The following is a 16,214-nucleotide window of genomic DNA, read 5'->3' as shown; positions in this document are numbered from 1 at the left end:
GTTACTGAAATATTAATTCTCAGCCGTCACCTTCATCATGCACATGATTTCGCCTTCGGTTTTGCTATTTTACTCAACATTGTTAGTGTTCGTGTTGACTTTCAAGCATTCTCAACCTTTGACTCCGTTTTCTCATCGATTTAAGCATTATCCGGGTAAGTTGTCTTCTGATAGGTTGTTTATTATTACTCATTAGTCAATAAACCTCATTTAATTTCTGAGACTGACGGGAATTGACGGGTCAATTTGATTCCAACCCGTTTAAGGGCAATTTGGTCAACAACTTTGACCAATTGTTTTCTATCACTTCTGGTCGGAACCAACTTTCGGTCCAGAAGACTTTTATTTTTGTTTAGAGATTTTAAGGCTACTGGCCAAACCCGACTTCTGACTCGCTGTTCGGATTCTGGTCAGTACTAGCTCGCTTAAATGTTAAATATCTCATAACCGGAGTTCTAGACATCCATTTGGATAGATTCCAGCGGCTATGTTCTCAGTTTTAATCATAGTTTATTATCTTTAAGTTTTAGGTCTATTCGGATTTATCTTAGTCAGCACGTTAAAGGACGGCTCGTTCGTTTAACCGTGTTTTTATTCTTATTTCTCGCACACTCGCCTAAGCAATAAGGTGAGATATCATTCCCCTTTTATTTTACTGTTTTCAAATGTTTTGGGGACATATGCATATCTAATTCATATTTTTACATCATATATATACACAAACTCGCAAACGTAAATATTGTGTGTATTTCAATTAAATGTTAATTGCTATTTGTTTAAGTGTTTATTTTATCGCATTTGAAGATGTCCATCATAATATATCGCAGTAAGTATGATCATACGCCGTCTTAGTAGCCAAAGCCCGATTCACCTAGCGATGGCCAACTGACACCTTATTTGCTCACGGTTTGATTGAAAATACCGGACTTTTCCTTTCGTTTTATTTTCTTTTTTCTGATTCCTCATATCCAAGGCAGCTTATCACAATCACCCCGCCCCATACGACTTTTGGGGGGGGGGGGGCGTTCGCTTTTTGAATCAAACAAAGTAAGTAGTAGGGGCTTCATAGCAACTTTCATTCTAAAGGAAAGCAAAGAACCCACTTTTAGTCAATAAGAGCCCTACTTCCCTCGAAAAACCTCATCACTGAAATTTAAGCGCAAACCCATTTCTTAGTCACCGGGCTGAGCGCACCTTTGGTACTTCAGTAGGGCGAGCTCTTTGATAGTGACTTCTTTCGGGGCGACGAAAGGCTACTTCAATATAGAAAACAGCCGGAAACTCGAGAGGGTCGCCTGTTTGGGGGGAGCGTTCGCCGGTAACCATCACGACAACATAAAAAAGGAAGGAGTGAGGCAGACTGAATCCAATCCATAAACCCAGAAACGAAACTAAGTTCGTTCCCTTTCGTTAAGTAGGTAAAGTAGGCATGCGAACCGCTTTAGCTTTTCCTTAGACTCTATTGGAACAAAGCAAAGAAGAAGGCGGAATGGATAAAGGAAAGGGACAAGGGCGGTCTTGCTTGGCACGAAGGCTGCTAGTTCGGGGGTAGAGTACAGTACTAAAGGTCCTCGGACTTCTAGGCGGCTTTTCTTTTGCCCTGACTACTCCTCTTTCACTGGCTTATTTGTACCCAGCTACATGATGGCACTCCCCTCGGCCAATCCTCAATCCTCGCAACTCTGTCCTAGCGAATCCATATCACCTGGGTCTCTTTCTCTTAGGTTGGTATAAGCAGGAAATACAAAGAAAAGTAAGGGGGTCCAGTCCAAAGATCATCTTTCAATCATCAGCAGTTACATATACAATAATGTGATGGAACAACTTGGTTGTTGTAATGATCAATCTCAATTTCAGAAGGACTGCTATGATGGTCACTTTTACTTTTTTGTTATTTTGTAATCTTCAGGGTATGATACCTTATAGCTTCACAGTTACAAGTCATTTTCTCATTACTTTAGGTCTCTCATTTTCTATTTTTATTGGCATTACACTATAGTGGGATTTCAAAGAACTAACTGCTAAATCATGGGTTCGAATCCCATTTCCTCCGGAAACAACCCTTGGCAACCCGATATTTAAGGAAGCACAGCTAACCTAAGTGGGGGGCAAAATCAATGACCCAAGGTTTGGGAGTCAAGGAACTAGAAGACAGACACGCGGTGGACTGACCTCTTTAAGCAAAAGAGGCGGTAGGAAGAGAGCCATTAGAAAGAAATTCAAAATGTTCCTGATGGAAGTGGCCATGGGTAGCTAAAGTGACTGCACTTTGATTCCCTTCCCTGTAGATATGAGAGATGGACATGGAAGGAAGTAAGAAAGTTTTGAAAGATCTGATCATATAAGGGACTGCACCTTCACAGATGCTATCAAAAATGATAAGCAGAAAAAACTAGATATTAAACTCCCGATATCAGTTACAATGCTCACTATTACGGATCCCACGACGACAGCTCCCGTATTGCTGTGGAGGTAGCTAAATTACCTATCCGCTATAGACGGAAAAGGCATGCTGTGGCGGACTTAAATAAACCTTAGTTGAAAAAATGATTTTTTCTTGGTGGGCCAGAAAGAAATTATTGACCTTGATATAACTTTATACCGGAGTAAATGACTCACATCATTTGTTTGCACATTTATCATTTATATATATATATATATATATATATATATATATATATATATTAGTGTCAAAACTGGTGATCATCTCACTCGGCATATGCTGTTGACAAATCTCTGCTTATTTTCTATGTAAATGCAGGTTACCAGTTAATTTGAAACTAAGGTGGAGAACACATAGAAAGACCTTAGACAATAAAATCAAGAAATATTTGCATTATTATTTGGTTATGGATTATATTTGTCGTGTTTTGAAACTTGTGCACTTGAATTGAAATTTTAAATAAATGAATTAATAGGTATTGTCATATTTCATATATTATGATAGTACCTTGTGAGCTGTGAACTAACAGTTCGTACCCCGGCCATTTTCGCTTTAGGTTGGGGTGTAACAGAGGTGCTCTGGTGTAAAGTGGGTGAACTACCATTTATTCATCTTGGTTTGCAGGTTGGTAAAAACATGAATGGAATCAAGCAGCGATCCGGTGGTGGAGATTTTCAGAAAACGCTTGTCAATGTGGAAGGCTAAGAAACTCTCGGTCGGTGGTTGCATAACGGTACTACAGTCGGTGCTTAATGCATTACCGACTTATTCTTTTTCGTTATTCAAAGCGCCGGAAGGCGTTGTGAATAAAATTAAAAGATTAAGGAGGGTGTTTTTTTTGGGGAGGGGGGGGGATCGGAAGAGAAAGCCAATGTTAATTGGGTCACCTGGGATAAGATGGTTTCCCCGGTTGAATACGGATTATACGGTGGTCTTGGACTTGGTCTGTTACAAGATTCAAACGTATCATTATTGATAAAATGGTGGTGGCATTTTAAAAATGAAAAAGGAAGATTGTGGTGGAGAGTTATACGGGGGTTACATCACTCGTCCAGGTTATGGTCATCTATACCCGCAAGGTTATCGAGGCCATGTCCATGGACTTGTATTATAAAACTCGACTCGGCGTTAAAAGATTCAGAAGTTGATCTGGGAAGTTATTTTCGACATGTAGTGAGGAATGGGGAAAAGACTTGGTTTTTACTTGACACATGGGTCAGGCCCGGGTCGGTTCCACTTGGGGTTCGGTTTCCAAAGCTTTTTGTTCATGAGAAATTCAAAGGATGTTTGGTGACAGACCGTCTTTTCATGCTAGTGGGTGGATATGCGGTCGTTGGGAGTGGTCGAGGGAGCCGGTTGGTATAGCAGAAACTGAGGAACTGAAAGATTTACTTCAATTGTGTCAAGGGGTTTTAATTGGATCGAGTCAGGATGTTGTTGTTTGGGCTTGTGACCGAACTGGTGTGTTTTCGGTTGGGAGTGTTAAGGATAGACTTTAGTCGAACTCATATGTAGCCCCTAATTATGTCTTTGAATGGAACAAGTTGGTCCCAAAAAGGTGGGTTTTGTAGCGTGGCGGGCGGTCCTAAGTCAGTTGCCAACTTTCGACGTTTTGACAAAAATGAATATCCCGGTTCGATCGCTTTTTTGCCCAATTTGTAGCGAGATAGAGGAGTCAGTTGAACATGTGTCTATGTCGTGCGGCCTTGCACAATGTATGTGGAGTCTGGTTTCGCAATGGTGTAAAACACCCGTCTTCTTCCTTTTTAGCTTTCTGGATATTTCAGGACTTCATAAGTTTTCCAAGTTCCCAACGGATAAAGTAAGAGTTTTCCATGCGGTGTGTTTGATTGCAATTTGGATTTTGCGTTAAAGGAGGAATGCAGTTCACAAGGGAAGTCCTATTCATTTGTAAGGTTGGTGGAGGATATAAAGGTGTTAAGATTTCTTTGGATAAAAAATAGGGAGAAAAGAAGAGATCTTAGAGCATTCTCATCCAAACCCTTATTTTGTGGGAGGGGTATTTTTATAATTTAGAGAGTGATTCGGGGTGTTGTGAGTGAAGAGTTTTTATATTTTAGAAAAAGTCTTGATTTTTCTGTTTATTTGAAAAGTTACTGTTCATCCCATATAATTTGTTAATATATTTTGAGAGTGGTTGTGAGTGAAGAAAGAGAAAAGATAATGATAAAAGGTATAAAAAGTATTATTTAATTGAATTGGAGAGAGAAAATGTAGTGAGTTTTAGTGTAATTTTTTATTTAAAAATAGGGAGTAGGATGAGAATGCTCTTACTTGGGAGGATTTGTGTCGATTTATTGTTTAGCGGGTTGTGATTTCAATACTTGTGTCTTTCTTGTTCTTTTGGCAGCGTGCTTATTTTTCTATTAGTGTTTGTGGTTGTAATGTTGTTTCAGCGTCTTGCTGGTTTCATAAATATAATTTTATTAATTGTTCAAAAAAAATATATTTTTTAAAGAATTTAGCAACGTCTTTAAGCTTAAATGATAAAAAGCTCATTATTGTTAAAAATTTAAAAACTAAAAATAAAATTTAAAAAATAAATAGTAATAAAAATATTGGAGTGTGTTGCTCATCGAGAAAAATAATGCAGTTTTTTGATATTTTATTAATTTAAAAAAAATGCTCTTTTAAAATTATGAATTTTTTTTTAATTAACAAAATCCATGGTACAATTCCATATCATCATTCACGTTACCATAACAAAATTTTTTTAAAGGATAATATTCCATATCAGCATTATAATCTATCAAAATGTTTAAAAAACATATGATATTACATAGGTGGTGGAGCTTGAGTAGATTAATTGTAACAAAAAAAAAAGTTAAAATAACCTAATTGGTATAATGGAAAGTTTTTTACTATTCTATAAAACGAGATTGCACAATATTACTATAGTAAATCGCTGCTAATATTAATAGTGGCGACATGTCGCCGCTAATGCCTTTTTGTCGCCGCTGATAGTAAGCCCGTCGCCGCTAATTCTTCCCCGGAGAGTTGGCCGGAAAGTTCACAGAGACTATTTCATTGCACACCACAAAACAAACTCGAAAATGGAATGAAACAAAATTAACAAGAAAATCAAACAAAACACATATAATTTTTCATTAATATAAGTCTATTGTTACATGATTTCTACAAACAAACAGTACATTGAAGAAACACTAACCAGACCCCGGTCAGATTACTGGTAACCTGGGGGTTAGATAGACGTTTCCCACGAGGGGTTAGACCCTTGGAAGATGGTTCTTCTGATAACCTGCAAAACAGACACCGTGAGCTCGTCACTGAGAAGGGGGGGGGGGTTCCTCCTTGTGACCACCGTCCGGCGTGAGAATCAGACTAGATTGCTCTTTAAATATAAAAGTATATTAAGAGATTGCTAGAGCAGATATCAGGTATAATATGATGATACAAGATAAGATATGATAAGATGATAATAGATAAGATGAGATGGTCATACCATTTGTGGTATTTATAGCCGAAGGTAGGTTTCCCAGGAGGTGTGGCCGGCTGCAACAGTGTTCCTGTTCCACCAACAGTAGCCTACGCACGTGCCCTGCTGGTAGTTGGTGGGTAGGTAGCGGCTGATAGTGACCAGACCTGCTGTATACTATTCCTTTCCCACCAACTGTCGGCTACGCACGTGGTATGGCAGTAGTTGGTGAGTAGGCAGCGGCTAACAGTGACACAGTACAGGAGCATGCTGCTCGCCATACTGTGTCAGTAAGTTGTCGTATCTTTAGTCAGATCTTTTTCCCATACCTCGTCAGGTACAGTACAGAAGATCTTCCTGTATCGTACGGACTGGCTTACTTGGGCGGGAGTATTCCCCCTCCCGCCCTTGTGCGGGATAGTTCCCGGCTTCGCTCATTCCTTCAGGTGACACTGAGTGATTGAGAGCTAAGTGCCTTGTGCGTGTAGCCTTGCTGCGCGGGTGGCCTTCCCTAATGGCTTGTATCCGAGGCTGCGGGGACAGGCGGAGTCCTTCACCATTGGGAGGCATTTCCTGCGGGAACAGCTTGCGTACTGCGCGTAAGGACGTCACGTCTCTGAGCATGGTTGGTCCTGCGGATCCAGTTGGTTTCTGCGCAGACGTCCCTGTTTAAGGTGAGTCTTGCGGGTCCAACTGGGCTCTGCTGGGACCTACCTCTTCAAGTCCCCCCAGTCCAATGTTCTTCTCATGTGTGTTTAATAAAGTGAGGTGAACTTTTGGACTTTAAGCAAAGGGTTTTGAAAAGGGTTTTTTAAGGTTTTCCATGGGGATTCTTCCCGCGGAAGTCCTTGTCACTTGCAGAAATTCCCGAGTTTCCTGCTTGGTCTTTGGGTATGATGCGGGTAGGTCCGTAACCTCCTCGCAAGTCAGGAGTGTTGAGTCCCACTTGTGTGGATTCTCCATGAGGTTTTGGTAGTTTTGAACATAGTGATCAATTATGTTAAAACCACCAATTCCATCCTGGAGCTTCAAACAACGTAGTTCTCGACGTTCCCGCTATGCGGGGATGTTATTTCCGTTTCCGCAAGCATTGCCCAGTAGATCCTTCTTGGTTTCAATTCCCAGCGGAGCGCTAGGTATGTGAAGGGTTTTGCCTTAACACTGTACCAGCGTTCGTCTTACGGTTACTTTACTTCCAAGGTATTCCTGGCGTCAATTCCCTGCGGGTGCTAGGTATGTGAAGGGTTTTGCCTTTACACTGTACCCGCACCCGTCTTATAGTTACTTGGTTGCCGAGGTACTTGGCTTCAATTCCCTGCGGGTGTTAGGTATGTGAAGGGTTTTGCCTTTACACTGTACCCGCATCCGTCTTACGGTTACTTGTTCGCCAAGGTTTACTTGGCTTCAATTCCCTGCGGGTGCTAGGTATGTGAAGGGTTTTGCCTTTACACTGTACCCGCATCCGTCTTACGGTTACTTGTTCGCCAAGGTTTACTTGGCTTCAATTCCCTGCGGGTGCTAGGTATGTGAAGGGTTTTGCCTTTACACTGTACCCGCATCCGTCTTACGGTTACTTGTTTGCCAAGGTAAGGGGTATTTTCCCGCTTACTTTTTAATATTTTCAAATTTTGAATTTTGAAATTCGAAAGGTTGGTGGAAAGGTAGGAACAGTCCAAACCTCTGAAACGTCGTGCGACGGTTTCTTCTGACTGTGTCAGGACGTGCAGGAAGTTATGGTGACGTGACATTATATGGTCATTCCAGACGCTTTTTACGGCGCGTGGGCTCGATTTTTCGGGCGCGTGGCCGCGAAATTACTGGCACACGTCCTGTCAACAGCTGTTGCCAGCCTGTTTTTTGCCACGTGTCATAGTTTCATTGCACCTTTGATTTCTCTCTCCTCCGCATTAAATTCATCGCATTAATTGCGATTAGTATATAAAGGGGGAGAGGCCTCTTTGTAATCCACATTTTCACCTCTTCTTCTTCTTCTTCTTAGTGATTTCCGGCAAATACTCCCCTTTTCAGGCAAGCATTTTCCCGAAATCACTTTCTTCTTTCTGCAAAATGTCTTCCCATGATGCTGAGGCTGTAGCCGACGATAGGAGTACTGCTGGCGAGTGCCAGTGTGCTCTACCTGTCGATCAGTACCAGTACATCGTCAGGAAGTTCATGCTTGAGTCTCTTGAGCCTGAGTTTCCTGAACCCCACCAGACTGTGTACGATGCCCCCAGTGGCAAGATCGGGGTATATGCTGCATTCTTTGTTTATGGGAACCTTAGGTTCCCATTGACAAAGTTTATGTACCGTGTCCTGGAGAGGCACGGTGTGCACCTAACCGAGTTGCATCCGATGGCGATTGCCAAGATCCGGCACTTCGAGTGGGTGTGCCGGATTCTGGGTATTGAGCCCTATGTGGACCGCCTGATGACCTTCTATACTTGGAGGTGCATCCAGGGGTGGTACACCCTGACAACCCGTATTAAGGGTTTGAAGATCTGCGTGACCGAGCGCAGTCTCCGATCGTGGAAGCGGGAGTTCTTCTACATTTCTGCCCGCGCCATCCCCATTGCCATGAAGTTTAAGAAGGGTCAAGCGCTTCCGAGCCTTCACGCTTCCAGCTACCAGGAGGCGGAATGGTTCGCGAAGATATCCCGGGTCCAATCTCCGGTTTACCGGTTTGCGGAGTCCGGGATGGTGATGCTGGGGATGAGCCGGGTATGGAAGGAGGCGTCTCGGTTTCCCATCCTTCTCGAATACGGTTTGAACTCTATTCCTTATGGTATGTCTTGTCTTTCTTGCTGATATTAGTTTGTCTTCTAACTGTTTCTTTTCTTTCAGAGGGGAATGACTTGGAGTCGCTCCTGTACCCGCGGGAAGCTGACGGTCCCGTGCGGGTGGGCACTCGTGCTCTAGACGAGAATGAGTTGCCCATCCTGGAGCAAACGGCGGATCGGTTTGTGGAGGACTATCCGCCGGGCCAAGAGATCCTGAGCCACCGGCGGCCAGGTAAGGCGATATTCTATCCTCAACCCCTCAATGCTGTACCCGCTGCTGGAATTCCTTACATCCTGTCTTCTTCTGAGGAATCCGCAGATGGTCCTCCGCTGGTGCGGAAGAAGAAGGCTGCCGGCGGGAAAGGGAAGGAGAAGGTGGCCTCCACAGCTGATCCGGTGCTTCTATCTGACACCGAGTCAGATAGTGAAGAGGTGGCGGGGAACCCCGGTGGTGAGAAGACCACTGCTCCGGAGGCTACGACTGTTACCTCCGGAGAACCAACGACGACGACGGTGACCGGCATCAAGAGACCGGCTCCATCGGGTTCATCCCCGCCCGTCCGTACGTTCAGGCTCAAGAAAACCCGTAAGTACAAACATTCTTCTTTTTGTAGATTTATCATACTTCATAAATTTATTAACACTTATCTTCTTGTGCAGGCGTGGATGTTGACGCATTCCAGGGTGGAGTGCCGAGTAGTACCTCTCCGCCGATGACGGTAGGCTTGGTCAGCCTACCTGAGGCGTCGACCCAGGCGCCTGCGCCTGCTCCCGCTGGTTCAGTTGCTCACTCTGAGCCGACTGTTCCAGCCGAGTTTACGTCACCGCCGGCCGTGAGTGCGATTTTTACAGCGTCCTTCACCGAGCCGGCGGTTACGATTGCTGCGGATTCTGCGGCAGCGACTGCGGCGGCTGCCACCATGCCCCCGCCACCGGCACCGACGGCCGGCCCATCAGGTACGCATGGGAGTACTCGCCAATCTTTGCCACCTTCCCATCTGCCTGACCTTTTGGATGGGTTTCCTTTGGGTTCAGGTGATGGGTTCAGCGGCTATCGGCCTGTTATAGACCCTACAGGTGCGTAGGGTTCCTTTGGCCCGTTTTCACTTTTAATTTTTTATCATCTTTTTCCTAACTGCTTTTTTGTTCTTTGCAGTGTCGGATTCCAATGAAGTGTATGTTCCGCGATGGAACATACGCCGAGGAACAACCCTTCGTACCCCTGTGGAGTGCGTAGACTGGGCTCGCCACGCTGCTCCTCATGGTGCGTTGGGGGAAGCCATGGCTAGCTACCAGGAGGGTAGGCTAACCAATGAGCTTCGGGTTCTGCAGGCCCGGATGCAGCCGCGCGTCGAGCTGCTTTGTCGTGAAAACGACAAGTTGAAAGCAGCTCGCGCCAAGGACGTATCTCAGGCGCGGGCTCTTCGGGAGGAGAACCAACGGTTGGCCGCAGCAGCTGCGGAGAAGGAGAAGGCCTTCAAGGCCCTCGAGGTTGAAGTTCAAGCGCGACTCGAGGCCCGCTCCAAGGCTGCCCAAGCTGTTAACGAACAGCTTCGGCTGGCTAAGGAGACTGCGAGGAACGCAACTGAGAGGGCCACCAAGGCTGAGGCCGTTGCTGAGCCTTTACGCGTGGAGAACGAGGAGCTCAAGGCCAAATTAGAGGCTCTCCAACGTGCTCATGATGCCTTGGCCATGGAAGATGCCAAGAAGCTCCAAGAGATCCTGGACCAGAGGGGCGTGCTTGACCACACCGAGCGGAAGCTTAAGGGCGTTGAAGAGGCTGCTGCAAAGGAAGTGCAACTTGCCAACCTCAATAAAAGCGAAGCCGAACGCGCCTGCACCCAAGCCCTGGTTGCCAAGGAATGGCTTCTTCGAGAAGCGTTGCCTCAGGTATTTTAGCTTTACGTCTTCACGCTTTCCTTTGTACATAGAAAAGGTGTTTGACACTTGTATTTTCTTTGTAGGTTGTGCATCGGGTCTTCTCAGAGACATCCTACGACGATGCTATGAGTGCAGCCCTCAATGCTTCTCACAAGGATGGGGAACGGGCCGGCTTCCTGCTTGGTCTAGGGTTCGTTGAGAAAGGCTTCCCGCCTTCCAACTTCCCTTTGTACAATGTTGATACTGAAGCCATATATGACCAAGCAGTAAATCAATACGCCGCCTTCCCGCATCCAGTGGTGGAGAAGGTGAACCAAGTAGCTGCTGCTGATGATGGGTTAGCTGTCAAAGCCTTCCTCGAACCGCCTCGTTCTTCTGATGGAGCGGGTCCAAGTGTAGGCGGCCCTGAGGCTTGATCCCGAAGATCCCTTCCCATTGCTAGGATAGTCTTGTACGGATGTATTTATTTTTCTTTTCGTAGGCGGGTAGTTACCCGGCCATTCTTGTAATAATTCATTTGTGAAATATTAATCTTTTTGCGTATAAGATTGTTATTTCCTTCTTTGGGTTCCTTGCTTTATAAACTTATGACTTGCATACTTAGTTTAAATTAGCAATTTTCCAAGTGTTTAGAATAAGTTAACCTGTTGAACGTGGTTGATAATGGGTTAAAGTTTTGCTTCCTCTTTCGTGATTGTGCGGGTAGAACCGTCACTTGCACTTAGTAGGATGGCTAAACTTTAACCTTCATCTGACCTGCGTGTAGGTTTTCCTCATCTTTTGAGGATAAGTTAACCTTTGAACGTGGTTGATAATAGGTGTGAAGTTTTGCTTCCTCTTTCGTGATTGTGCGGGTAGAACCGTCACTTGCACTTAGTAGGATGGCAAAACTTTACCCTTATCTGACCTGCGTGTAGGTTTTCCTCATCCTTTGAGGATAAGTAAACCTTTGAACGTGGTTGATAATAGGTGTGAAGTTTTGCTTCCTCTTTCGTGATTGTGCGGGTAGAACCGTCACTTGCACTTAGTAGGATGGCAAAACTTTACCCTTATCTGACCTGCGTGTAGGTTTTCCTCATCCTTTTGAGGATAAGTTAACCTTTGAACGTGGTTGATAATATGTGTGAAGTTTTGCTTCCTCTTTCGTGATTGTGCGGGTAGAACCGTCACTTGCACTTAGTAGGATGGCAAAACTTTACCCTTATCTGACCTGCGTGTAGGTTTTCCTCATCCTTTTGAGGATAAGTTAACCTTTGAACGTGGTTGATAATAGGTGTGAAGTTTTGCTTCCTCTTTCGTGATTGTGCGGGTAGAACCGTCACTTGCACTTAGTAGGATGGCAAAACTTTACCCTTATCTGACCTGCGTGTAGGTTTTCCTCATCCTTTTAAGAATTTTGTTTTGAACCGTTCGACGCGCGGTTGTCAATAGGTTATTATTCAGTTTCCTCGTTATGATTGGTGCGGATAAACCGGCACTTTCATTTTTGGGTGCTGAACTTTTTCCCCTTCAACTGACCTGCGTGAAGGTTTGTCACGTTATTGGGTTCGTGCGGGTAGGACCGCCTTCCCACGCAATGACTTCACGTAATTATGCGGTGAAAACCGGCATATTAGTGTTCAGAAAAGTATAAATGTAAAATCATCAGCTTCGATGTTCTTAAAGAGAATCATTTCCATTAGAAGTGGCTCTTGGCCTTTTCTTTACAAATTGGAATTGATTTACATGCAAACTGTGTAAATGAGCTCCCTTCCATGTTGTTGGGATGGGAGTGCCATCGAGCCGATACGCACCTGGTTCGGGATCTCGTTCTTTACGCAGCATGTAGTCTCGATATTGAAGCTGGAATTTTGATTCGTGTTTTCCCCAGCTGGGGTTCTACACGCACCCGCCTGCTCAGCCTTTATTGCGCCACGAGGTGCGCGAGCGTCCCATCTCTGACAAATGCTTCGACCATGTCTTTCACGTCTGTGCATTCTTCAGTGTTGTGGCCTTTTGTCTTGTGAAAGTCACAGTATTTGCTCCGATCAGCATCGTGACGATGTCGGATTATTGGAGGCTTTGGCCACGGGAGCTCTTCAGTGGCGAATATCTCAGTGACGCTTTTGCTGAGTGGCGTCCATCTGGAGTTCCGGTGCGGCTGTGCATTATCCCTTCCGCCCAATCGATGTTGCAAGCCGGATGAGGTGTCAAAGTTTACCCTTGACTGCCAAATGCCTTGCTTCCGCTTTTTATTTAGGCGGGCGGTGAGGACGTTGTCTTCTCTCGTCTTCTGAGTGTAGAGGTTTGTGCTCTGTGGGAGATCTCTACCCAGTTGCTTCTCCGTTTCCGCATAGCGTTTTGCTGCTGTCATGATGGCATCCCATGTGGATGGCATGCCATCATGACAGCAGCAAAACGCTATGCGGAAACGGAGAAGCAACTGGTAGAGATCTCCGCTAATGCCTTTTGTCGCCGCTGATAGTAAGCCCGTCGCCGCTAATTCTTCCCCGGAGAGTTGGCCGGAAAGTTCACAGAGACTATTTCATTGCACACCACAAAACAAACTCGAAAATGGAATGAAACAAAATTAACAAGAAAATCAAACAAAACACATATAATTTTTCATTAATATAAGTCTATTGTTACATGATTTCTACAAACAAACAGTACATGATTTCTACAAAAATCACACAAGATAAAAACGAGAGGCTGGAGATATAAAACACGTTGGTGGTCAGTGGCGGAGCTTGAGCTCAACGGCGGCCGGATCTTGAAAACACGGTGGTCGTCGACGGTGCGGAGCTTGAGCTTGACGGTGGCCGGAGCTTGAAAATACGGTGGTGGTTCGACGGGGCGGAGCTTGAAGGTGGCGGAGCTTTAGCTTGACCGTTGCTGGATCTTGAAAATAGTGAGGGTGGTGGTCCGAAGATGGTGGAGCTTGAGCTTGATGGTGGCTGGATCTTGGAACCGGTGGTGGCATGACAGTGATAGGTGTGCTTGAGAATAAAATGGTGAGGGTTGTGGTCAATGGTGTGTGTGGTGGCTGGATGTGTTTGAGAAGAAGATAAGGAGGGTTGTTTGAGCATAGATGATTGTAGCCCTTGGATCAAGATTTAATCAACGTTCAGGAGGAGCTTTGGTAAGGAGCAAACGGATCGGGTTATTAGTGGCGACGCCTGCTATTAGCGACGACATGATTACGTGTCGCCGCTAATAGCAGGCGTCGCCGCTAATACATAATTTTCTTGTAGTGCTAGGAGACATCATAACATAAAACCATAATAGTAAAATGAAGATTTCCGTACTTATACATACGCTACTCAATATTTCATCTTCTGGGTGCATGGTTGGAGTATGCGTGTCATACTTCGTATGACGTACATAAAGTCTAAGACAGTACTTTCAATATTCGTCGCTAATAGCAGGCGTCGCCGCTAATACATAATTTTCTTGTAGTGCTAGGAGACATCATAACATAAAACCATAATAGTAAAATGAAGATTTCCGTACTTATACATACGCTACTCCAATATTTCATCTTCTGGGTGCATGGTTGGAGTATGCGTGTCATACTTCGTATGACGTACATAAAGTCTAAGACAGTACTTTCAATATATATGGATATGCTATCGGGCTTATATGGCTACACCACTCTTAGTGGAAATCCCATTTTTAAACGCATTTTCATTCAAAATCATCCTTATAACCTGATTCATCCATCGTATAGATACATATATTTCAAATGTTTAGAAGCTATCACACACAAATAATTAATCCATTAACTAAACATATTGAGGTTAACAGTTTCATATTTCGATCACACATACACCTTTGCGAATTTATTTCACTACTTTGATCACATACTCCTCTTTGATTCTAGTTCAAAAATTTAGTTACATGTACCTTGTGATTTTAATTCGTCACTTTGACCACATACACTTGTCGTCATGTAATTATTCAATTATTCATCTATCTGATCACACATACACCTCTATGATTTTATTTCATAATTACTTTGATCTCATACATCTTTAATTTGTGATTATACATCTTTATTTCATAGTAGAATTGGTTTTGCTATTCAAAAGCGGGTTGCGGCGCAACTTGTTGCCCGTTTGCCTGCCACTTTATTGTAATCGTTTTGATTTTAATGAGAAATAGCAAGACTTGTTTAAACAAAAAAAAAATTCATCACTTTCTTGAAAACATATAAATTTCTAATTCTATAGTTTAGACCTTTTGAGTCGTTACTTTTTGTTTTGAACGTTCAGAGCAAAACTTGTGTGTGTGGGGGGGGGGGGGGGGGGGGGGAGGGAATGCATGTTCCTCTTTCAATTTTATAATCCAACTCTTGTTATTTTTCTCACTTAGGATATTTCTTTGTTTTTTTTTGCGTATTGGATGCATGCATTGGACTTATTACACTTATGGACTCTTGTTGGAGTCTGACATATGGGCTTCTTCTTTAAGTCTCTAGCTTCCCTTCCAATTGAAGAGGCTCCTTCTCAAAATAGCTCTGTGGCTCCAGGCTATCATCCTATGAGTTTGGTATGGTGTTTTGGTAAATTGATTCGGTTAATCCTTGCCTTATTTGGTGACCTGCTTCTTGGCTATAAGAATAGTGATCGTGGCTGTTGGAACAATATAACTCCATCATACAATTACAAATCTCTTATATTTATCTAGGGTTTCAACCCATATGTTCTTCTCAATTTCTTATTTCAAGATTTTTCTTGTTTAGTTGTTTTGAAAATTGTTTCTTGTAAACTTCTTATTAAGATTGAATAATTTGTGATCCACTTTGTGACATGTTTGGATACTTGGAATTACATGACTGCAAATCTGCAATGCAATCTAAAAAGTTTGTTCGGTTTTGGAAAATATCATATTTCATAAATAAAAACATAAGAACATACATACATCATACATGCATACATTATACATTGTTTGACAATGAAACCGCATACTCAACTTAATTCATATATAACACAGTTGCACACAATGTTTTTTTACCCATAATCATTTCATTAATATATTCGATTTCTTCAATTTAAGATTGGCAACATAAGAAGCTAACATCTCCACACGCACCTTCTCAACATCCGTACGAATGCCCAAATCGGTTTTAAAAGGCTTCGTAAGCTTTCTATATCCATCCTTTACTCGGAAGAAGCCTATTCACTTGGCTGCTCCTCCCTTGGTGACTTATGTCAATGCTCACTAGACCTGTCTTACAATAAAGTGCAAAATCTTCACAATTGTTATTACGCAAGCTATACTCTTCATACCCATTTTCATGCAGATAAGTGGCCCTGTGTATGACTTCTTCTGGAGGATCTGACATCTTGGTGGTGCACGTCCCGCCTCTAATTAGTTTGACACGAACGAACGCGCGCTGTGCTTGGTATTTGTATCGGTAGAGTGATCCATTTCTTATGAAGCAGTCTATGCAAGTCATCCTTACTCCACCACCAGCTACTTTTTCTGTCCCGCAATACGATATCGGACAAGCTGGGGTTTTCATGACGCTTGAGCTCGCTGATAAACCAAGTTTACCATCTATTTTTGGGTTCACAAAATGAATAATCTTGTCTTGTCCGATGAAGATTCCTGCATATATATGCATGTTTTTATAAATGAATTAACAACAATATATAAGTGAATAATTAACACA

The 16,214-nt window shown here is 43.4% G+C and overlaps 1 protein-coding gene across 1 annotated transcript; it reads right to left on the bottom strand.

Annotated features, from left to right (window-relative positions):
* Positions 1 to 15,686: 15,686 nt before the first annotated feature.
* Positions 15,687 to 16,150, bottom strand: LOC143563962 (protein LEAD-SENSITIVE 1-like; the record flags this gene model as incomplete). Its single annotated transcript, XM_077051376.1, has 1 exon — positions 15,687 to 16,150. A coding segment is annotated over one exon (464 nt), but the record flags the coding sequence as incomplete, so codon positions are not given.
* Between the last annotated feature and the right edge of the window lie 64 nt (positions 16,151 to 16,214).

Source organism: Bidens hawaiensis, unplaced genomic scaffold, assembly GCF_021521415.1.
Source record: "Bidens hawaiensis isolate Kalapana, Puna unplaced genomic scaffold, B.hawaiensis_p1.1 tig00021674_1, whole genome shotgun sequence".
Lineage (NCBI taxonomy): Eukaryota > Viridiplantae > Streptophyta > Magnoliopsida > Asterales > Asteraceae > Bidens > Bidens hawaiensis.
Note: the sequence above shows the minus strand (reverse complement) of the source record. Positions and strands in the feature narration are given on the sequence as shown.